At 51.2% G+C, this 23,762-nt stretch overlaps 2 protein-coding genes across 2 annotated transcripts in view; one reads left to right on the top strand and one right to left on the bottom strand.

Moving 5' to 3' along the window:
- GINS1 (GINS complex subunit 1) overlaps positions 1-2,685 on the top strand; it is a 4,528-nt gene extending 1,843 nt beyond the window's left edge. The window contains exons 3-6 of the mRNA XM_009274830.2: positions 419-509; positions 1,035-1,151; positions 2,045-2,119; positions 2,400-2,685. Of these exons, the coding sequence (XP_009273105.1) occupies positions 419-509; positions 1,035-1,151; positions 2,045-2,119; positions 2,400-2,468 (352 nt within the window). The 3' untranslated portion in view covers positions 2,469-2,685. The remainder of the gene's footprint in view (positions 1-418; positions 510-1,034; positions 1,152-2,044; positions 2,120-2,399) is intronic.
- Positions 2,686-4,543: 1,858 nt separating this feature from the next.
- On the bottom strand, positions 4,544-19,358 carry LOC103895264 (ninein-like protein). The gene is made up of 15 exons (XM_009274799.2): positions 19,241-19,358; positions 19,056-19,157; positions 18,599-18,737; positions 17,807-17,917; positions 17,107-17,196; positions 16,583-16,591; positions 14,811-14,907; positions 14,171-14,283; positions 12,769-13,094; positions 9,729-9,836; positions 8,945-9,014; positions 7,510-7,761; positions 6,228-6,440; positions 5,285-5,401; positions 4,544-5,191 (listed from the first exon to the last, which is right to left on the bottom strand). Exons 1-15 carry the CDS (start codon positions 19,306-19,308, stop codon positions 5,003-5,005), a joined length of 2,004 nt encoding a protein of 667 aa, XP_009273074.1. The 5' UTR covers positions 19,309-19,358; the 3' UTR covers positions 4,544-5,002.
- Between the last annotated feature and the right edge of the window lie 4,404 nt (positions 19,359-23,762).

The raw sequence follows: 23,762 nt of genomic DNA, 5'->3' as shown, positions 1-23,762 counted from the left end.
CGAGAGGATGTGGGGGGCCGCCGCGGCCCGTCGGGGGGGCGGAGCGTCGTTTCAAGACACACACACACACCCCCAAAAGACAGGGTCCCCAAGTGCTGGGTGTTGGGACTCTCGGCCCAGGCGAGTGGTTCCTCTGCGAGGTGCTGCAGCAGGGCAGCTGCAGGGGTGTCTCTCTTTGTGTTCATTGCTGGTACCACCAAACGCTAGCACAAAGAGAAGGCCCCGTTTCCTCCTGCTCTTTAAAAGTTTTAATTACTGGATAGGCCAAAAGTCACATCCTTTAAAGGAAGGTGGGTGGAACGACCCAAGTTTTTGCCCTCTGCTTTGAGGGCAGACTGGGACATCGGTGTTGCCGGGGGATGCTGCCAGCACTCGCCTCAGCAAAGATGCTGGTTTTGCCCCTTGTTTCTTCCCCCAGGTACGACCGGTTACTGCGGATCCGAGCACTAAGGTGGGAGTATGGCAGCGTCCTGCCAAACACCATCCAGTTTCACATGTCAGCTGAGGAAGTGAGTCAGCCTTGTCTTAAACTTTTCCCCTCTTTCCCCTTACTCCTCCTGATGGATTATCTATTTAGTAGAGTCAAAATAGGGTAGACTTGCTCCACTATAAACGTGACACTTAATGTGCCTTTCTGTAAATACTGATTTGTTTATTCATTGTCTATGGGTACAATCCCAAATGGATACTGAGTGCAGGTGATGCTTGGCACTTTTAAGGGTCAGGTGGCCTTCACTAGATCAGACTCACAGCCAGCAGAACTAAGTCTTCACACGCTGCTCTCAAATGCCATCTCCAGACCAATGTACAGAGCTGCTAACATTAGCAGCACGTGTCCTACCCTGAATCCAGATTGCTCTGCCTCTGGGGCAGTTTTTCCCTTTAGAAGAGCTTGCGATCACCTGTGGCTGGCATGAACATGCTTGGGAACAGTGGTCTGACGGCACAAATAAACAAGATCTCACTCATCAGGGACCTGTCTTTCAGTATTAGCTGTTTGGCTTTGCCTGAGGGATTGCTGTTAATGTCCACAGGTGGAGTGGTTCAATCAGTACAAAAAGTCTCTGGCTACCTACATGAGGTCGGTAGGAGGAGAGGAGGGGCTGGACCTTACACAGGACATAAAACCTCCTAAAAGCCTGTACATCGAAGTAAGTGCAAGATTGGTGATTTCTGTCTGTGAACAAACACTTTGCCCGACCCATCTTTTTTTAGAGAATTTCACCCCCATCCCAAGTCAGAAGTTCATTGAGCAAAGCCTTCGAGAGCACCAAAGCTTCCACAAGCTTCTACATTTTACTCTTTACAGTCTGCCTGCCAGCATTTTACTCCCTACTGAGTGCTCAAAGTATGCTGAAAGATGGCATTTCTAGTCCGCAGGGAATTGGTGTGGTGGGGTGAGTGGTCTGAATCCCAGTGAGAAGTTTTTGCAGTATTTTGCAGAAACTTGACCAACTTTCAGATCAACTAGAAATCTCGTTCCCATGTTAAGGACTGTTAACTAGTTTTCTTTGTTATTTTAAATGGACTGATAGATGAGACTGTAAATTGTTTTACACAATTGATACAACAAAGCAAGAGCATGTGAGAAATCAAAGTCAGTAGCTGAAGAGCTCTGTTCTGATGTTCTCTTCAAAAGAATGTGTAGTGACAATCAATCTGCTCCTTAAGACAGTTTCACTGTTAACAGATTGGCATCTTCTGGTATGTGTGTGGGGAGGTTCTCCTGGAAATGCTGCTGCTGTTCTCCAGACCCTGTCTCTTGTGCTGCTCTTCCTCTAGTCTCTGTGGAGGGCTGAGCTGGTCTGCTCGCTGGTGCGTCTTGCTCCAGACAGAGGCAGGAAGAGAATGTCAGGTAGAGTCCACAGACCGTGGGATCGGTCCAGTTCTGCATTTCCAGGTCTGCTCTATATTGAGGCTCCAGCAGGCGGGTAGGAATGTGTCCGTAGTTAGAGTTCTGGGGCATGTGTTGTAAGTCAGCAGTGATGCCTAGTGTTTTCTATGGGAGATCTGATGATCTGAGAGCTGCATTTCCACTTTGCAGGTGCGGTGTTTAAGAGACTATGGAGAATTTGAGATCGATGATGGCACCACCGTCCTGTTGAAGAAGAATAGCCAGGTACCCGTGACAAGAGAGTGTGGTCCGTTCTCTTCCTTCCCTTTCATTCCCATGACATCCCCCTGCTTATCCCAGCTTTGCAGCATGTCACAGTTCCTGCACACACAGCTCCTTGCACATGCTGCAAGCTGTCTGCATGGCCCAGGACTGCGGTTCAGCTCTGCCTGATCTGGTATCACGATGCAGGAGGCAGACAGCACAACAAACAGAGCTGGTTGTGTGCAGCAACAAATCCAGTCTGCCTGGGTTTCAAGGAAAGTTTGTCTGTGTTTCTGTGCAGCACTTTTTACCCCGCTGGAAATGCGAGCAGTTAATCCGACAAGGAGTCCTTGAGCACATTCTGTCGTAAGCATGCAGGACAGGAGGGACAACCCTTGCTTGGTGGCCTGCCCACAACGGGGACTGAATTCTGGTGTGTGCAGGACTTCAGAGACCTCAGCATTTCTGCAGTGGGCACCCTGCCACTCCTCTTAACGGCTTTTGATACCCGACATGAAGATCAGACCTGAGTTTATAAAGTATGTAAACCACATTGGCCAGGCCTTCATGACCAAAGGGTGCATACTGGTAACGCAGTGATCCTGGGAATCCAGCATACTGGGGGGTGGCACTGGGGGGAGGTTGGGGGAGTCGGAAGGGGGTGTTATCCAAGCCCCACAGCTACAAGCAGGTTTTGTGAATGCATTTTTTGTTGGAGCAGTTCTTTGTTCACACTGTGCACATGGGAGTAAGAGACCAACCGGCTGGGCTCCGGAAGCCAGGAGAGCTCTATGGTTGCAAAATAAAGAACTGCTTCAGCCTTCAATTTAGTGTTTTTGAAGAGTTAACATTGTGTTCGTTAAACACACTGACCTGGCTCTCTGGCCCAACCCATCTTGACCCTGCAGGGTGATGCTCAACTGGTTATTTAGGTGTCTCAGTGGAGCTGCTCCTCCAAGTTTCAGATGAGGCTACACAAGCTTCTTTCTAGGATGAGACATGAAGCCTTGTCTCCTATCGGAGGCCTATAAATGTTGTTTCTTAAGTTGCTGAGTGAATGAGCACTGCAGTCTGGGTCATGGGCCTGGCCAAGGTTTCTCCCAGCACGCTTGGGCTGTGCCTCTGTCCCTCTATGAAGAGTCTCCTTCCCCAGAGCACTGGTCTGGCAGGGCCTAGGGACTATTTGGAGTAGGGGTGGGAAAGGGAGCAGAGGGGTTTAAGGATTCCAGTTAGCACAAAACCAGAGTAAGGCTGAAGAGCTGCTATTCCCTGTCTGGTTTTCCTAATGGAGCTGCTCGCTCCTGAGTAGTGGCTGAGAGAGAACACTTCCAAAAACATAAGCCCTATGTAAGACTAGGGCTAGGTTTGCCTAGCCCCCATCTCTGACAGGAGCCAAAAAGCAAATACTTAGGGAAGAATACAGGAACAGGATAAACGCCCTGGGGCGTTACTGTATTGTTCTCCCAGCCACAGCCAAGCAACCTCCCTGAGCTAGCCCGCACCCTCTGTGGGGCTTCCCTCCTTGTAATAGCCCAGCTTCCCTCATGGCCCTTGTAATCAGGGCTGTCCCCAAGGCAAAGAAAGAGGAGTCTCAGCTGTCATCCACCAGGGCAGAAAAAGCATGCCTAGACCAAGGAGGCCTCCTCAGTTACGGCCTCTGGCCATCTCCTGGCACTATCCCAGGGCTGGGGAACCCCTCTGCCCTGACAGGCTGGGACTTCAAGGCAGTGGCTGAGTTTTAGCTCACAGCCAATTTACCCCCTTTTGTTCTTGAACCAACAAGTTGAGCTATTTTTAAGCTCTCTTCTTTGTATTGACTTTGTCCAGCCTCTGCTTTGCTACGCTGATCCAGTCAGGCTTGTCTAGCCTCTCTTGTACGGTAGTCTCCATAGTCCCCAAAATCCTAGGAGTCCTTTCACAGCTAGTGGCCACAGCCTCCATGTAAATACCCTCTGCTCTGCACAGAGCAAGGCAGGGGCACTGTGACAATGATGCATCCTCCATGCAGAGGGTAACACCCTGGGCAGCTCAATAAATTTGGTATTTGCTGATGTGACTGCTTGGCTTTGTGGCCTTTTAGACAACTTACTTTGGCAAGAGCAGTACTCACTGCCAGTGTGTGAAGGCCAACAAGGGAGGCAAGATGACACAGTTCACTTACCATGTCTCCTGGTCTCCTTTGAAGAAGTGCAGTGCTGAGTAGGGGTCACCAACCCTGCCCCAAGCCTTGGAGGCTCAAATTGAAAGAAGGCTCTTCCCTCAGCCCCTCTGTCCTGTTCACTGTAGAGGCAACAATCTGGCAACAGGTTGGTTTGGATCCTAGGCTCAGGCTTTAGGAGGGCCAGAGTCTCCTAGAGCCCAAGAAGAGCTGTAGGGAATAAAAGTTCAGCAACAGTTGGGGGAGGCTACTGAAATACAGAGCAGACTGGAGAAGGCAGGAGGTGCTGTAATATTGCAAACATTTTAATGCCACAACACAGCTTTCCTGCTCAGAGTGAGCCAGATGCAAGAACCTGCAAGCCCTCCTACCATGGCTTTCCAGCCGTAACAGTGTGGCCCCAGTAGCAACCCTCCGCAGAGAGGGAGCATCCGCACCACCACCAAACACGATGCCAGAGTGCAGGCAGCTCCTGTAGGATGGCTGTCCTGAGACAGACCTGACTTACAACAGCACACTGCCACTGAAAAAGGCACCAAAGCTGGTGCTTTCAGTAGGAAAATTCAGCTATCCACAGGACCAATTTCCTTAAAGGATTCTGTCTGGTTTCTCCATTTTCTGCTTTCTACCCAGGAAAATCCTGGCAAGACCGGGGAGGACAAGGCTGATTTCCTAACCCAGCCATACCCCCCTTCCGCACCTGACAAACCCCAGCCAGGGGCAGGGCTGCCACAGCGGGTGCCCCATCACCCACTCAGAGATGCTGGCGTGATCTTTCCAACGAGCTGCTTCAGAGCTGAGGCTTGCTCCTCCAACAGCTGGTTCTTCTCCTCAGTGCTCTTCTGCTTCAGCTCAGCCGCTTGCAGGGCCATTGAAAACCCCCTGTTCTCCTCACGGAGGTCTTCAATCAGCTGTTTGTTCCTGGAGAGTTGGGCCTACAGCAGGGACAGGAGGCTTAAGGTTCAGCATCCCCACACAGGGGTCCCAGACAGGCAGGGACATGCAACACTAACTCCTCTTGCACTCACCTGGACATCTTTGAGCTGAGCCACCTTCTCTGCCAGCACAGCTTTGGCACTCCTCAGATTGTGCTCCAGCCCTTCTGCCTGCTTCACAGCTGCCTGCAGCAGACGCTCGTGTTCCTCCTGCAGTGGGCAACAAAGCCTAATGTTGGGTTGTCCCAGCACTCATCTGGCCCCTGGCAAATCTGGACCATGCATTTCCCCAGGGCCCCGCTCACAGACCTTCACGCTCCCTGAAGGAGAGCATGGGGGTATCAGCGGAGGTGGTGCAGGATGCAAAGAGCAGTGGGACAAGTGTCTAGAGCAGTACAACCTTCCCTAGGTCAGCACCAATCCGTTTTAAGACAAGGCACAGATTTCCCAGCAATGTTTTCTATAAAAACAAGCCAATGGCCTTCCCTGTCAGCCGTGTCCAGAAAAGCCCAGGGGGAGACATAGTTTCCTTGGATGCAGTTTTTGTGTCTGCTCATTTTAATTCCTCAGGTTATAATTTGCTCCATCTTTGCTCAGGTTAGTTCAATTGAACCACAGTGTCCTGAAACAAAGGACAAACTCACAAAAACCGAACACCTTGTTGCCCAGTGCCCTAGAGATAAAATGACCCCGCTCTGTGCAGGCTACATCTCCATGTAGAGGGCTCAAACTTTCTTTCCCCAGCGTGAGCCAACACAGACTGTCTCCCTGGATAACTGCTGCTCCTCTAGGCACAAGGTATCTGGTCTGGAGTAGGTGGATTAGAGTGGGGAGGACTTCTGTTTGAGTGCAGGGCAGTGACTGGGTTCATGAGGAATGAAAATGGCAGCTGAATTTGAAGATCAAGTGCATTTTCCACGTGGGCTCTTGATATAGCATCTTCCACCTAAACCGCTGCTGCTTCCACCCCACCTTCCAGGCTGGCAGTGCTCCCTCCCTGGTACCCTTGACTGAGTTCCCGCAATTCCCTGCTTACCTGGGTCCTGACCAGCTGCCTGCGTGTCTGCTCAGCCTGCCGGTGGAGGTTTTCCTGGAGCTGCTGGGCCTTGCACTGTTCTTCTCTCAAGCCGGTTTGCAGCTGCTCAAACTGTTTCTTTGGCACCATGTTGTTCATCTGGGCCTTGGCCTGCTGCAACTGCAGTGCATGCCGAGTCTGAGCCAGGCTCAGGCTTGCTTTGGCTTCCAAGAGCTGTAACACAGAAAGGCTGATAGCTGGTGACAGCTTTGTGCCAGCAATGGGACAGGCCCAGGGTGTGCTGCAGGTGAGGGGAGAGGTTAGGAAGCACCCTCAGCCCCCGCCTCGGCTCTCATGCCAGCATGGTCACAGCAGAGCAGCAGGATCATGGGAGTGGTACTTGCTGGGCAGCCTACAAAGCCAGGGATGGAGAGCGCTGAGAGCTGCTAGAGGAGAAACAGGGACCCCTTGCTGAGAGATGCTCCCCTTGCTGAGCAGCAAGTAGCAGGATTTGCTGGAGGAATCCTCTGGGAGGGAGTCCTAGCACCAAGGGCCGCAATGGCAGGAGGCAGAGCGGGCTGCTCACCTGGGTTTGTCCTTAGATACATCCCAGGCAAGCTGGGCTTCAATCCCTGCCTGTACTACATGTCCTCTGCTTCCTGCCACCAGCAAAGGGCAAACCTGGTACTGGGAAGCAGGTCTGGTCCAGCTTTGCCTGAGGGCTACCTAGGGGTGGCTGGCATGAGCAAGCTGTACTCTGGAAAGCCAGTCCCTGAGCCTGTCCCCAGGACAGAAGACAGAAGAGGGATATTAACACATTTGGAGGTTTCTCACATCGGCTTTCCTCTATCCTAGTGGTCCCTGTTCCCCTGCTCTGATCACCTTATTTCCCTCCCCTCAGACATCGCCTGCCTAGCCCCTGTCATCCCTGCCCAGCCCATACCTGATCCTACCACTCCTCTAGCTCTTCTGTCAGCTGAGCCATGGGGAACCACAGCTCCTGGCAATCCTGTGTGAGCCACCTCCACTCAGCCTCCATCTCGTCTGCCCAGCCAGCCTGCACAGGACAAGGACAGAAGGGACACCGCAGGGGCAGCTGCGAGCAAGGACCTGTCCCAAGCTGCACCTGAACTGGCTTCACACATATCTGAGCAGGAAGGCAAGTCCTTTGCCCCCCATAGAGGAAGAAGACAGTCTTTTCTGCCTGGGGAAGGTGTCCAATACAGCCCCGAGCAGGTCAATGTCAACATCACAGGGACCACTCAGCAGCCTGCCACCCTGCCACCAACTGAATGACACCCACCTTCTCCTGCGATGCCTTGAGCTGCTGTCGGAGCAGCTCCGTCTCCATCCAACAGGCTGCATGCTGCTGGTGGTGCTCCAGCCTTGTGGCCGCCTCTGCTCCTCGTAGCCACTCAGCCTCTGCAAGCCTCTGGCTCCGCAGCTGGACAGTGCCAGGGCCAGCACAGTGGCCAGCCTTGTGCTCAGTGAGTTCACGGCCCAGCTGACGCATCTTGACATTCAGGTGGGAGACCCTCCCCTTGGTCTTCTCACTCTGGAAAAGGTTAAGAAAAAAAACAATTCATGCACAGAGGCTTGGGGTAGGAAGAGAGGCAATAGAGACTTAACCTGTCCCATGCTGTCCCCGCTGGGTTCCCACCCAGGAACACCGCTGTCGCTGCAGGGCCTTGAGGGCACTCAGGACAAGTGCCCTCATTTCCCAGCCTGGGCAAAACCCAGCGGCCGAGTTCAAGCACAGCATTCCCAGGTAGGAAAACCCTATCCAGATGGTAGCCCTGGAGGAGGTCACTAGGAAAGCAGCAGGGGGCAACTGTACAGATGTGTAACAGAAATATTAAGATTGGTAAGAATACAGTATGAATGGAAACGTGTCCGTGTGCACGTGTGAAAGTACCAGATGAAAGGGCAGAGTAAGGGCTACAAGAGCAGCCTGCATCGACACTAAAGGGCACCATCCCCCAGACATTGCTCCTAGGACACCGTACCCAGCAGTAATGCTGAGCAAGGTGCAGCTTCTGGCCCATCCTCTGACCAGACCACAGCACAGATAACATGTCAGCAGAAAGCCTGCATCCAACAGCAGCACAGCAACACACCCTACATCCCATTCCTCTGCTAGCGTCCCAGGAAAATGGGCAACCAACACAGCTTTCCTCCAAAGGAGGAAAAGCAGACAATGGGCAGCAGGTTTGTGGCTGAAGGTTAATGGAAGCTGAAGCCAGCAAGGGCCAGCAAAGGCCACCCTGCTGCGGCTGACGGCCCCGAAGAGTACAAAAGACATGTCCAAAAAACAGGCTGTGGTTCCCAGTCATAAGGAATCCCAGGAACAGGGTGAGGAACTAACAGCCTGCAGCCCTCATCCACGTTGCACACAAGCAATCCTGGCCAGGCCTTGTGTGCACACATGTCCAAGGGCTCATGAACATGTGGGTTTGAAACAGGGAGTGAGCAAAATCTCTGGGAGAAAGAGCGCAAGTAGGTAAAGTCAACCTCATTAGAGATTTTGTAGTAACACCTTCCCTTCTATCAGACCTTCACTGGCTTTTGTCACACAAATTTTCCCTACTTTACAAGCTATAAAATGAAGCTGGTTCTTCAAAGCAAGACTGGGTTTGCATGTTTGAAACAAACATTCCCGTTCTCCTCTATAAGCACATGCAGTTTTTGTCCTCCTAAATCCTTCAGCCAAGAGCTTGTCAGTGTTAACAGCTTCTTACCGACGCTGTTAACTCTGCTATTTCAGCCGGCTCCTCCACCTTCTCTCTGCCCAACTCGCTCACGTGTTTCCTGTTGGGGAGAGGGATACAATCAGCTTCAGGCCAGAGAGCAGCAAACCACAGCCCCCCAGAAAAGGGCCCCATTTCAGGGAGCCACCCATCTGGTTTTGGCTTGCAACAGGAAGCAAAGCCAGGCCAAAACGGATATGGTCCTGAATTGATTCAGGAGTGGGTCAGGTGTCTCTGCCCCAACAGGTGGCTCAGCCCAGCCTAGGGCAGACAGCTGGGGACATCCAAAGTCCTGCAACATTGTCAGAGGCCTAAAAATCAGGGGATGAAGAACAGTGGGAGAGCCAGCTTAGCAGACTCTTGGGACCATCCACACCAGAAACCTGGCTCTCCTTGGATTTATGGCTCAGTGGGTGACCCCAGTACCTATCTCAAGCTTCCTAAGGCAGCAGCAGGCCACTGGCCAAAAGGTTTGTGTAGCGAAGAAGCCCATCCTTTCCTCCCTCAGCATACCCATCCCCACAGCCTTCCCCAAACCCAGCTCCAGACCCTGTGCTCTGGCCTGCCCAAGCCTTTGGCTGGCCAAGCCTGTCTCAGCACTGGCTGCTTTTGCGTGGAGCGAAGGGTGTGAGAGTGCTGGCTTGCTCAGAAACAAGAAAACAAAAGGCAGGTTGAGCCAGCTGAAATCTAGTAAATGCACCTGAGCGGCTGTTCCTTTTACAAGCATTAGCTATCCACTCATTTGCCAGCCTCCCACAGCTGGCTCCTCTCTTACTCATCATGTTCGCTGCCCTTCTCCTTTGCTAGCCTCAGCTCTTGCTGGAGTCTCCCAAGTTGACTTTTCAGCAAGCTGTTCTCCTCCAGCAGCCGACACAGCTCTTCCCTGCAGGGAGAGACAGCAGAGTGAGAAAACCATGCAAAAGCCCCGTTTTGCTCTTAGCATCCTATGCTGGCTTCCTGCTCTATTCCCATTCAGTTTGCAAGGACAGCAAGAACTAAAGAAATCTGAGAAACAACCATCCAATAACTCACACAAAACATGTGAGGACAATCAAGAGACATTGGTAGAGAAGGAGCAGGTCTTCAAGGAAAGGGAAATAAAGGGGAATAAGGACAGATAGCATCAGACCCTGAATTTGTGTGGCTTCCAGCTGGCTGAAATTATTTTGCAAGCCTGCCAAGGAGTGGAAACAGTGATTTGGCTCATCAAGACACACTGAGATTTCATTACAGGATAACCCAACCCCTCAACTGCAATAGATCCACGTCTGGAGAAGTCAGCTTGCTTGTGAGGCCTCTGTGATTTTACAGTGCTGGACACAACAGCTATGACCCCAAATCCAGGGTAGCCTCTCTGCCTCATTATCCTTCCACTCCTACTGGTACTCCCAGTCTCCCATGAGGCGATGAACACTGGCACTTGTGGGAAGGAAGCTCAGTCCTGTGTTAAACAAACAGTCCTATCCAATAGCTACTGCTAAACTCCAGGTCCACACAGGACCCAAATTCTTCAGGGGAGAGCGTAGGAGAATGGACTGTCCATCCTGGCAGGGAGGACAGCATTGCAGTTTGTGGCACTGCATGTGAGAGGCAGAGGAGCTGAGTGGGGAAGTTCTTCCTCTCTTCTCCAAGCAAGCAAGCGAGAGGACTAATGTATGGGCCGTGTGGCATTTGCTCCCCCTGCTTGGCAGGACACTCCTCACAGCAGCTGCTTTCTGAGTCAGTTTTACATCAGGATTCACATGCTGTGCTTCCTGTGGCATCTCCAACACCCACATACAGCTGTACAAAGCAGAGGAGACGAGTGCATAGTCAGCCACAGCCACGTGAGCACATCCCAGCTCTCTGACCACACTCCCACAGTTAGTAAAAGATATGCAGGGAACAGCAAGACAGAACATAGCTGCTGTTACAGTGTCAAGAGAGAACATAGCTGCTGTTAGAGCATCAAGAGAGAACATAGCTGCTGATAGAGTGTCTTGGACCATCATGTTGTTAAGCAGCCTTGTGTTTCACAAGGCATCGGCTTTTTTTTTTGCAGCAGCACTGTGTTAGTTCTGCAAACTGCCTTTGCACTCAAACCTGCCACTCTCTTGAGCTCTGGGTTCATTTTCCAGCCAGTGCACAACATCTTTGAGCTGCATCAGCTCCAGTTTCACCCTGTTCCTTTCCCTCTCCAGCTTCATTTTGACAGTATGAATGTCATGTGTTTCCTCCTATGCTGCTGTGCCGCTCTGTCTCCCAGGGCTTTTTTTAACCATTCTTGCCCTCCAGATCAAGTCTGTCTATGTCCTGACATGCTGCTGTGCCTGCTGTGTGAAGGCAAACCATTTAATTTTGCTCCCTCTGCCTCCTTCCCAAGCACATCCCCTTGTCTATCAAGATTTCATTTCTCCTTGACAAATGCTTTCAGCTTTGGCTCCAGCTTCTAGATTGAGCAGGCCATTCGCTGCAACAGACATCTGCACCACCCATCACACAATTTTTTATTTCTTCTCTGTTCCTTTGGTGCTGAGGTTGCAACAGGAGATTTTGGTCTACCTGCTCATCTGAGTCTTGGGGACCTGCTCCTTTCCCCCCAGAGGGCAGCTCTCCAGACACCTTGTCCCTTCCAAGACCAGAACCCTCAGCCCCATGATCTCTGCATTATTCCCATTTCATCCTGGTGCTTTTTCACTCTTTTTCTTCTCAACAGCCAGCATCTCACACATCTGACTTGTTCCTCATTAACATTCTCTTCCAACTTTAGCGGCCTCTTCTTCCACAGAAGATACTGTGGAAGAACATACTTTTGCTGAAGAGGCAATGCAAAGTTCTCTTCAGGTTGCAAAGTCAAGGCAATTAAACATTACAGAAAGTTCCCACATCATTTTGCACTTCTCAAAGATTCATCCATCAGATGTTTTCCAACAACTCCGAAAGCTCCCCACTACAGCCAGTCCCTCTACCATTCAGCAGAGATGGTGGTAACACAGCTCAAATGTCTTGTATTCCTGTTATTTGGGTTTGTTCCCTTGGTCTGCCACAGACTTCAGCCAAGTCACCTCTTTTCTCCCACACCCACCCCATATCTCAGCTCCTCAGCTCTAAAACAGGGATAATGACCTAGCAAAATCCTCTGCTTGCGTATTGCCGAAGGGGACTCTGCTCCTGACAAGAGGCAGTGAAGGGAGGCACAGCAGGGAAGAGGCAGGAGGAAAGCTTGGGGGCAGTGGTGGGGTGTGCTAGGAGGGGGCAGGCATGGACAGGCAACAGTTTCCTGTCCAATTCCTCTCCAGTCTCCTCTGCAAGGCCATTCTGGCCCCTGGGGAGGTTGCAGAACTGGCACCACAAGCACAGGAAGGGAAGATGCACAGCCATTTAGTGACAACCTTACTCTCCCACAAGCCGGTCTGTTTTGGCTATATAGAGAAATTTAAGCCATTTTTTGCTGCTTTTAAGACAGCAGGTTGTGATGATCTAGCAAGTACAGGCAGGTTTGCTGAAGGACCAAGAGAGAGAGAAATAAGAGAGCTTTCATCAGTGTTTTCTTGTTCTCTCACTGTTTTGAGATACGATCTTTGCTGGGCACTGCCTCTGACACAAGCTTGTAGAACATGCAGGGAAACTTAAGAGTCTTGAAATAAAAGCACTCATGTAAGGCAAGTTTAGATGCCTCACTTCGAACGGCTGCAGCCCTGCAATACTGCCCAGATTTTCTTCCAAATTAAAGCAGCTCTCCAGTCCCATGAGAAATCAGCCCCACCTACTCTGGTATGAGCAGGGGATGCACCCCTGGTCTCCCGCTTAGCCCCAGAAAGAGAACGGTGCCAGACCTCAGGCGCTCTCTGTCCCTGCGCTGCATCCTCAGCTCTTCTCCCTCCTGGTCCAGCTGCTGCCCTGGATGGTAAAAGTCTTCAATGTGCTGTTGTCCCACCCTGGCCTGCTCCATCTCAAACCTCTCCTCCAGCTCCAGGCTCCACATACATTTTTGCTCTTTCAGGCTATCAATTACAGCCCAGTACTTTGCAACTGTTTCTTCCAGGTCTCTTTTCTGGTCTTCCATCTTGCACATCTCAGCCTTGAAGCTTTCCTCACTGTCCTTCCTCTCTCTCTCAAAGTTTTTCCTCATTAACTCAATTTCCTCCTCGTAATAGTTTATCTGTTGGGAGGAGACAGGATTTGGATATTAGCACCATGCTCCTGAGAGCTCCCCTCTCCTCCAATAGCTCTGACTCGGATTGATCTATTGGTCCCTCTCAACAGGGGACACTCTTCAGGCAGTTCTGGTCCCTACTGAACTTAGGGCAATAATCAGTCTCACGTAGCAGCCTCTAACAAGCAGGTATTGGTGGGTCCCAGCTCTTCCCAGCAAGCAGCGCAGTTCTCCCCTTTCTCCTTGTTTGCAAGGGACCCCAGAGAGGACAAGGGAGAGGCCAGGGCATTATCTGCCACTGCTCCTCATGGACTTCCTCCACCCTGCAGAGTGGTCCCTTGTCCAAGACATGGTGGTGAATAGCTGCTGCTCCCCACGGCTCCCCTGTAAACGCTAGAAACTCCAGGATTTGATGAGCACAAAGGTAGGACTGTGAAGCAGGCAGAAGATCTGCAAGCAGCTTTGTGCTCCTTGAACTGTTCGTCACCTGTGTGGCAGTTTAGGATTTACTCTTACAGTGCTGCAATGGAAACCCAGCAAGCATCCCTGACCTCTCAGTTCAGCAGCAAAAGGAGCGAAGGTGGAAACTGAGGCCTCTCACATGAGCACTCACTGCTGTCTAAAGGGAGGGCTGGGCTCACACTGTCACCTCAGGGCAAGCAGGTTAAAAGTGTGCTGCAAGCCCAGGGAGACAGGGCTCTGATACCCCCCCATGCCCTCAGGAGACACCTGGCTGCTTCTCCTCTTGGTCCTGTCACTGGTTTTACTGCGACAGCAACACTGAGTAGAGTTAATCTCTGGTTCCCCTTAAGGAGCAAGACCCACGCAAACATTTTGCAAGGTGACAGAGATTTCCACAAAGCCTTTGCCAGCCAGTGAGGGCTCCAAACCCTCCTACCAACTAAGATGGGCTGCGGAAGCACATGCAATAACCCCAGCAGAGAGACGAGGTACCACCCTGCTCCCCAGCCTGAACTCTCCAGCAACCCTCCTGGAGCAGATGCCTCATCAGCCATGCTGTAGCAGGGTGCTTACCAGGCAGTCGTGCCAAGAGGTCAGGACATCTCCCCCCGGCACCTCACCTTGGTTTCCAGCTGCACCTTCAGGTCCCACACCTGCTCTTGGAGCTGCTCCATTGAGAGTGACGTCTCTGTGCACACAGAAGTGGGAACCAGAGGGCTGGGAGAGCGGCACACTGGCAGAGAGGAGCCCTATGAGGACAGGCCTACAAGACAGGACAGGCCTGGCTGTCCTGGTCAGGATGGCTGCAGCTTCATTGAGTCAAGTCCATACAACCCCACAAGATAGAGATCCCCCATCTATCTGGCAACCAGTCCCAGGGCTCATCACCCCTCTGGGCCAGAAGTTTTTTCCTAATGCTCAACCTGAATCTCCCAACCCACAGTTTGGGGCTACTTCCTCTTTATTATATTTTGTTTCCTCAACATCCTCAACAGTGAAAATCTGCCTGTTCACTCCCAGCTGCCTAGTCCACAGGTTACCATCACCAGCTCTCGAGTTGGAAGAGCCTCCTTCCCTCCATCTCCCTCCTCCTCACCACCCATCACCCCCTTCTTCCCTCCCATGGCTGCCCAGTGCCAGAACTGGCAGCAGCAGCTCAGGCACAACAAGCCACCCCACACTCCCATAGAAACTCCAATCCAGAGGGAACCTTGTTCTTGCTGAGAAGATGGAGAGGCACTGAACCCTCCTGCATTTTACCTCCTGCTGGCAGCCCTCTCTCAGTCCTGCTCTCCCGTAGCTGGAGACGCAGCCTTTCCAGCTCCCTCTGCAGCACTCCATTCTGGACCCACAGCACCTGAAGCAGAGACTGGTCATGATGCAACTACAAAGCTCCCCAGGGCTGTGGGGGGCCAAGCACCCACAGCTCCCAGCAGCCATGTGTACTCAGGGTCTCTTGCAGCATGAAGAGCAGAGCCCCCTTGCCAGCAGTCAGAGAACAAGGCAGGGGGATTTTCTTCCATCCCAAACAGGCAGAGATGAGAGATTTTGGAAGAGCCAGGGAAGAAATACAAGCCCAGATTACTGCAACCACTATTACAAGAACCATCACTAGGCACTGTAAAGCACGAAGAGCCACAAGCAACTGCCCCCACACGCAAAAGCACACAATACCGGGGGCTTCTGCAGACACCTCGGAGGGTTGGACCTCCTGAGACCCCTCCTGACCTAAACAAAACCATTGCTAGCGACCAACACACAAGAAACACCGTGATCTCAGTACGATCCCTCATACAGCCCAGAGGTTTGCATTTACATCCTCGAGACACTCCTGTGGGCATCTGGGCTAGCCAACAAGCACTACTGTATGCAGATAAAGCAACAGCAGGATTTATGGTGAAGCAAGTCCCACAGGGCTCTGGAAGGGAACATTTCTAGGCTGCAGAAGGAATAATGTGAGGCAAGAAGGTGCTGATCCCATGGGAAGCAGAGCACAAGGCAAGTCCTGCTGCCTGCTTAGCCCAGAGACACCCTCAGAGGCCAGCACAGGACTTTATCCCGTCTCAGTGCCAACGTTAGCCTGCAGCAAGGAGTCCCACGGCTGAACACCACACTATGAGCCACCACATCAGTGCAATGAGCCACTTCCATGAGTGTGTCTGGAGCTGGGCAACTGCTTGTTTCACTTCACACCCTCCATCCCATACTGGAAGCAACAGCGTACAAGGCATCCTGCCTCCCTCTGGACTGTCCACTTTGAGCAGACATCAAATTATATCCCATATGCTGCCACCCAAGAAAATGATGGGCTGCAACAGACTATGAACTAGGATACTTCCAAAGATCCCAATTAATAAATATTATTGAGCAGATCTAGACAAATGCAAATCCAGTTTGTTTAACCTCCATTCTAAAGAGGAAAGCAGAGGAGGAGGGGGACTGATATCATTCAACAAGGGTAAAGGATAAACCCAAGTGGGTGCCTTCACAGGGGCAGATGAAGCCTGAAGGCCGAACCTCTCCATCCACCAGCATTCTCATGGACAACTCTGGGGCTGCTCAATGGGAGGAAAAATTGCAGCACCAAGCATCTTCAACCCTCTGGTGCCACCTGGAGCAACGCTGTGCTGGATAGTGCTCCAGCATGTTTGCCTTTAATTACAGCTTCAAGAGGGACTGTCTGCTGCATCCGTGAAACGGCTTTGCTGAAAATGCAGATTTCAGCACCTGCTGGGAGGATTTGATAAGTCACTGTCTCTACTCAGTGGTATTCCCCAGTCACACATAGCACTTGGAAACAAATGGGCAATGCAATAAGCACAGGACTCGGGAGCCAAGGCACAGAGCACCCAGCAGCTCACAACAGGCAAGATACAGAAGTCACCGGAAAACGAGAGAAGGGAAACAGAGATTGTGCTCATGTCCCAGAGATCCCAAAGCTCTGGGCAGGAGCACAGCACCCTGCAGGAGGTACAACACACACAACACCAATGCCTGGACCACACACACCCCAGGTACCTGGACAGGCTCACCTTGACTTTCTAGCAGAGTCCAGCAGCAACAAGTTTTGTAGGGGTTGTTAAAATGGGGCAAGAAGGAGGAAGGGAAAAACAAAAAGATAGAATAATTTAACTGATAACATGCTTTCCAAAGAAGGAGAACAGCACTCTCTTTGCATTCAAGAAGAAATGCAACAGAGCCCAGTGTGGTCTGTCCTTATACACAGAGCTACACGGTTCCCAAACAAAATGGCCTGTGGCTACAGGGTGGCAGGAAGGAAGGAATTTACAACTCACCCCTACTCCCCCCTGCCAGTATCCCAGTAAGGGAACCAACCCATGGAACGGTGCAGGAGCAAGGACACAGGCTGCTTTACTGGGGGCACAGCTGTGTCCTGCCTCCTGTCAAAGGACTCAGAGCGAGGCAAGAGGGATCCCCCCTCTGCACTCTGATCAGGGCTGCCTCCTTCCTCTCTCCCAGGCCAAAGTGCCCAACAGATGTGCTGATGAGAGCTGTACTTTCACGACAGCATTGCCAGAAAGCTGCCCACCCGTACCTGGCACTGCCGCTCGTACTCCAGGACAATCTCTGCAAAGCGCTCACTCTGGTTCAGGAGCTCTGGGCTCTGGGGCTCCACCTCGCCCAACTACACAAGCACAGGGAAACACTTCTCATCAAGGAAATTATCACCTCTCCAAAAGGAGAGGCAAAAGCTCTACTAAATCACTGGAGTCATGGTGCTACACCCATAGATTCAATTGACACCTGTGGGATGGGTCCTATGCAGAAAGAGGAGGAAAAACATTTTTCTTCATGTGTGAGAGACACCAAACTACAGGCAGGCTAGCTTTCCCAAACTGGCTAACAAGATCACAGACTCATTTCTTTCCCCAGATCCATTTTACCGGGTGCCTCGCTGGAGTGGAAGACACTAAAACTAACACTTCAGTACTTGTGGAAAAGAAAGCTTTTCTTTTCTGGAAAACAAACTCTAAAGTTCTCACTTGAAGACTGCAGATTTGTAGAATTTTCTACAGTTGCAAATTTTCTTCATCCTTTTTTTTCAAACTTCGAAAGGCCTAAATTAAAAGCCAATATTTTTTCTTTCCAGGTTGTCATTAATGAGCAGGAGAGTTCAAAGAGGGGGAGACCATAACAACTGACCCAAAATATGCAAGATTTCATAGAAAAGCGTCAATCTTTTGATGAGTTCCTGAAAAGTTCCTATTTAACCACAACAGAGAAAGAAAGGCTACCTTGTCCTTCACAACGTGGTTGAGTTCTTTCTGCAGCTCCAACACCAGCTTCTCAGAGGCCGCCAGTTTCTCAGCCATCTCTGTGACCTTGTTTTGCAACTGTGTGTTCTCCTGCAGACAAAAAGGAGAAGATTCTCTTGATGTTGTGGGTCCTCACATCGCAGGACAGGTTCATTGGCCACGGGCCTTCAGCAGGAAGCTGTAAAAAAACTGGCACATCAGCATGCCAAACACAGCACAGCTCACAGGAGACCCTGCTTTGGACAGCATACTGCTGATACACACCACGTGGGCTGGGGTCTGGCTCATCTCTCCAGAGGACAGACGTAGGAGTGGGTCTTGCAGAATAAGAGCTAGACGGCCCCACAGGCTCATCTCTACCTCTGCTTCACAAAACTATGGTTTCCCTCACAGCCAACAAAGGCAGCAAGTCTTGAGCTATCCCGTCTGTACTTCTACACTGAACAGCACTGGGAAAATCCCAGGCACACGGACACCATCGTCTCTACTTTTGGCATGGTCCCTGGCACAATTTTAGCCTCAGCCGCCAGGTGTTCAGGTGTTACCAAGGGCCAAACCATTCCCAACAGGCAACATGGGAGTTTAATAATGTCATGGCAAGGGAACAAGCTCTGTATTTAATTCAATAGTATGGATGTGGCTGATGATTTTTCTGCATAAAACTCCTGTCCTTCCCAGCAAGAGCAACACAAAGCATCCATCTTTGTCACCATCTCTGCTTTGCCCCGTCTGAAGAAGTGAAGGTGTTTCACCCAGGACAGTTTTACTTACCTTCATCATGTGGTTCAGTCTCCCTTGCAGGCTGGCCTCTTTGCCCTCGAAGAACTGTGTATCAGCCTCCAGCTTCGCTTGGTGATTGATTGCTTGCTGCAAAAGCAGCTCTTTTGCCTCTATTTCTGCCTGAACATCCCTGGGAAACAAAACCAACATGGTTGGGGCACCCGGAGCATGTTCTCAGATGGCCATGAGATCCAGACACCCCCTCTCACCATGCACAAAGCAGGAGATGAGAGCTTGGTTGGAGGGATGCTGGGACAGTAGTGGGGGGGAGGGTCTTCAGGGACTTCTCTGCCACTGACACAATGGCAAAACAAGTGGGAGATTCATAAAGGGAGACTTGGACGGGAGGGAGAGGCTGTGGACACCCACAGGAAAACCATTTTCCCTGCCCCACCAAAAGGAACTCTCCTACTTGAGCTTGCTCTGGGCGTGCTTGAGAGCGACATACCGCTCAACCAACTCCCTGCCAAGCTGCAGACAGCGTCTCTCCACTTTCTCCAAGTCCAGCCTCGCCTTGTCCCTCTCCCTGGCGATCTGCCTCACCTGGATCCTGCAGGCACAGCAAGCAGTGCATTAAGAGACATCTCATGCACCCCACAGAAAGGGCCTCCTCACAGGCAGCAGCACCCTTACCTGAGGCACTGCAGTTTGTAACCATAGGAGGTGACAGCTGCATGCTGAAGGCCGCTCCTGGGGACCATGAGTGTGTTGTCCAAAGCTGCAGGCAGCTCTGCCAGGCTCACCTGCTCCTCCGTGCTGCTACTCAGCCTCTGCAAGGACAGCACAGACTGAAATCACTTTCTCCCTCTTCTAACAGTGCCAACAGGACTTCTGTTGTTACACCACCTGATGATCCTTCAGTCTTTCAGAGATCCACCCCATCTCACAGATAGGCTTAGATCACATCCACCCCAGATTTTCCCCAGCCCTGGTGTGGCCAAGCCTTGCCACCCCATCATGAACCTGACTGCAAGCGCTTCTTCCACCCTGGATGGCTGCTTGCTGAAAGGCCTTGCTGCTCACTTCACCCACCGCCACCAGACAAGGCAGCACCAGAGACCTTGAGGATCTCCTCTAAGTTCTTCCAGGGCTCAGATGGCAATGACAAGTTCAGGCTTGGCAAATCTAGTGCTGTTGCCAATACTGGAGAAGAGATGTGGGCCCACGCAGCTTGGCCGGAAGGACAGACTGCTTCCCTGCGCACTCTCCTCTAACGCTGAGGAAAAAAGCAGCAGAGGTAAGTCAGTGGGACAAAATTGGCAGACAAAAACTGACAGCTTTTGATACTGAAAGGAAACTCCAGGGACCCCATCAATATTGGAGAACATTCTAAAAACAACCCCAAGCTGCCAGGAGGGAGATGTCCTGAGCTGACCTTAAGGCAGCCACAAGGAGCAGTATGACAGGCACAGACCATGCACTTTGGTCTCCCTGCTAACCCATGAAAACTCAGTATCCACAGAAAGACCAATGTGGAAAGTTATATAGCATCAGAGGGTCTTGTGAAAACTGTCATATGGAGACTGCCAGTCAACATTTTGTTTGATCTAGAAGCTAAAATTGGGTTCAGGTCAGCTTGAAAGGTAAATGAGATTCAGCCAAGCTGAACCAAAAAGCAGAACCCAGAAAGCTGATACAGAACTGTAACACCTCCAAGAGCACCAATTTCATGCCAGGTTTGGAGGAAGCCTATCCTGAGAGAACTGTTACCTCAAAGTCTTAAGCCAAAAGAACCTGAAACAATTTTTTTCTTTTTCCTTTTTTTTTTCTTTTGGAGCTGTTTTGCTCAGGATCCTGGCTGGAGCTGTCCCAGCTGTCAGGGTAACAAGCTATTCACTTCTACCTTAGCGCATTAAAGCGCCGTTACTTCAAAAGCCTTTGCAAATGCCTTGCCAGTCCTTGGAATTAAAAGCACTAAGGAGAAAGAAATATTTTACATCAAACAAATAAAATGTGGATGAAACTTGCTCCATGCACTAAGAAGGGGACAACCTGAGCCACAAGAGGTGCAGAGATGTCAGTGCTTCTGAAGCGAATGAATTGGGGTGATCTTCCCCCTCTGCTAGGATATGCATTCCTCTCCCTCCCGTAAAAAGATGAGGCTCGACAGCACTCTGTTGTTCTGTATTACCATCCCACTCCACCTGCACAGGGTTTGCTCCTACTCAGGCAGCTCCCAAGGGAGCCTTTCGGTCACCATGCAGTGGGTGAAGTCCAGACCATACCCAAAAACTGACTGACAAGTGGGAAATTCTCCCCAAGTCATCACCCTCAGGTGCCCAACTAATGTCTATTAAATCACCCCCTTGTGAAACGAAACATCTTGGCCTGAATTGTTCTCAGTAGAACCCATTCTTTAGCCTCCTTTTTTGTGGGGAAATGGATGGAGAAACCTTTGTAAGTGTGATGGCTGGATTTGTGTCTGGATTCCCTGCAGGACACTGCAGAAACATCAAACACAAATGAACTGTCCTGTGTAGGGAACTGGCAATGACTTATGGTTCATTATCCAAAGTTAATGGAAATCACCTCCAAGGAGCTGCAGATCAAGGCCATCAACCAGGATCCTTTTTATAAAGAAATCTTTCTGCCTTTCAGCTCACCCCATGAAGTGCTGACAGTCTTGGCTGCTTGAGAGACGTTGATGTACCTTGGAAAAAGGTGGTCATGTGGCTGAACAAGCCAAACTGCAACTCCTCAAAGCATCCACAACAAGGATGACGGGGACCAGGCAGCATGACTCCCCTGTCACAAACTCAATCCAGGCATGTTAGCACCATGCCACCCTTCTACATTTCCCCGCAAATCCTAGAGGATCTGTACCATGTCCTCTCCTGATGGCTTGCCAATACATTACACATAGGGAGGAGGTAGGCCATCATACCTTGTGCCTCCAGCGTCACACATCACTTTCAGCCTCTTTGTTTGCCTTCAGGCTCTGTAATGAGAAAAATGAGGAAAGAGCATCAGTCTCCCTCCCGTAAAAAGATGAGGCTCGACAGCACTCTGTTGTTCTGTATTACCATCCCACTCCACCTGCACAGGGTTTGCTCCTACTCAGGCAGCTCCCAAGGGAGCCTTTCGGTCACCATGCAGTGGGTGAAGTCCAGACCATACCCAAAAACTGACTGACAAGTGGGAAATTCTCCCCAAGTCATCACCCTCAGGTGCCCAACTAATGTCTATTAAATCACCCCCTTGTGAAACGAAACATCTTGGCCTGAATTGTTCTCAGTAGAACCCATTCTTTAGCCTCCTTTTTTGTGGGGAAATGGATGGAGAAACCTTTGTAAGTGTGATGGCTGGATTTGTGTCTGGATTCCCTGCAGGACACTGCAGAAACATCAAACACAAATGAACTGTCCTGTGTAGGGAACTGGCAATGACTTATGGTTCATTATCCAAAGTTAATGGAAATCACCTCCAAGGAGCTGCAGATCAAGGCCATCAACCAGGATCCTTTTTATAAAGAAATCTTTCTGCCTTTCAGCTCACCCCATGAAGTGCTGACAGTCTTGGCTGCTTGAGAGACGTTGATGTACCTTGGAAAAAGGTGGTCATGTGGCTGAACAAGCCAAACTGCAACTCCTCAAAGCATCCACAACAAGGATGACGGGGACCAGGCAGCATGACTCCCCTGTCACAAACTCAATCCAGGCATGTTAGCACCATGCCACCCTTCTACATTTCCCCGCAAATCCTAGAGGATCTGTACCATGTCCTCTCCTGATGGCTTGCCAATACATTACACATAGGGAGGAGGTAGGCCATCATACCTTGTGCCTCCAGCGTCACATTCACAAGAGCTTTATCACTTTCAGCCTCTTTGTTTGCCTTCAGGCTCTGTAATGAGAAAAATGAGGAAAGAGCATCAGTCACAGTCTGCCCCAGGGCAGGGGTCACACACCCCAAACCTGCCGGCTCCGCTCAAACATGCAGCTCCTGACACATCTGCTCACAATCAGAATGGGAACAACCCATAAGAAGCACTCAGCCTGACCCACTCAGGCACCCTCAGACACGCTGGGACTGGATGTTTGTGGTTTTGTAACAACTTCATTTTGCCATGTCAAACATTTTAGGTCAGGACTCAGAAGAGTGCCCTGCCAAGCAGGAGAGAGCCTTTTCCCACAAAATTTTGAGTTTGTTCAGAGATCAGCCAAGTATCCAGGGTACCTATGGCGGGAGGACCATTAAATCTGCCCTCTGCTCAAGGATGAAAACAACATTGTAGGAGGAGGAAAAAAAGGGGAGAAGATGGAAGATGGAAATCCTGCTGAAATCTCAGATGGGAATGGAGGATAAGGGGGTGCAGCATGCCCACATCCAAACCCTCTGCCCCAAAAGCAAACCCAGAGATCCAGCTCTGTGAAAACTGGATCCCAGCTGCTTGCATGACACCAACAGAGAAATGGAGAGAGCATCAGCTGATGAAAGGCAGAGCAAAGCATGGGTCCTTCTCCTCTGGTCTCTGTCGAGAACCTCTAAATCTCGTTCAACTGCCTGGTCTGAGCTCAGGTTTGCAAATCAACCCTCGTTTTGATGCCCCTGAGCTTGCAGAAGAGGTGGTATGGTCTGACGGCCAGCCCATCCTCCCCCTGCAAATTGTCTGGGGTATTCCTGGATCTGGACACTGGGCTTTTACATGGGCAAGGCAGGCTGTACACATAGGCGTCAGCACTTATGGTTTTCCAAGGGGGACACATCACCATGAAACCAGAGATCAGGGCCCATCCACCTCATCTTCAAGCAACACGTTAGGCAGAGAACCGAACCCGTGTTCCCCATGCGTAACCTCCAGCTCCCTTTTCAAGGTGTTTTAAGAACGATCTACAGCTTCAGACGAGGCGAACAGGCCACACCGGCGGAAGTGACGGTAGCCAGCCCACAGCACGCTCTGCAGAGACGCAGCTATCTGCAAGGCCGCACGCCACGCCCCGGCTGGAGGGGTGGCATGAATGCTCCACCCACACTTGCCCAGGCCCCCCGGCGCCCAGGCGCCTGCGGTGGCCGAAGCCCAGGCCGCATCGGCCCCGCCGCCCCCTGCCCTCACTCACCGCGCCGCCGCGCATGCGCACGCCTTGCCCGCCCGCCCACACTCCCGCGCATGCGTACACTGCGCCCTTCGTCTCGCACCCCCCGCGCATGCGCACAC

This window comes from Aptenodytes forsteri, unplaced genomic scaffold, assembly GCF_000699145.1.
Source record: "Aptenodytes forsteri isolate BGI_AS27 unplaced genomic scaffold, ASM69914v1 Scaffold272, whole genome shotgun sequence".
NCBI lineage: Eukaryota > Metazoa > Chordata > Aves > Sphenisciformes > Spheniscidae > Aptenodytes > Aptenodytes forsteri.
Note: the sequence above shows the minus strand (reverse complement) of the source record. Positions and strands in the feature narration are given on the sequence as shown.

What these genes read in the sequence shown, in the direction of transcription:
- LOC103895264 (XM_009274799.2), bottom strand. Translation starts at nt 19,308, where the DNA reads ATGGTCCCCAGGAGCGGCCTTCAGCATGCAGCTGTCACCTCCTATGGT. An exon ending in AGGGACAGAGAGCGCCTGAG is followed by an intron (nt 9,837 to 12,768) that starts GTCTGGCACCGT and finishes CTCTCCCTGCAG; the next exon opens with GGAAGAGCTGTGTCGGCTGC. An exon ending in TCAAGGCATCGCAGGAGAAG is followed by an intron (nt 6,441 to 7,509) that starts GTGGGTGTCATT and finishes TCTGTGTTACAG; the next exon opens with CTCTTGGAAGCCAAAGCAAG.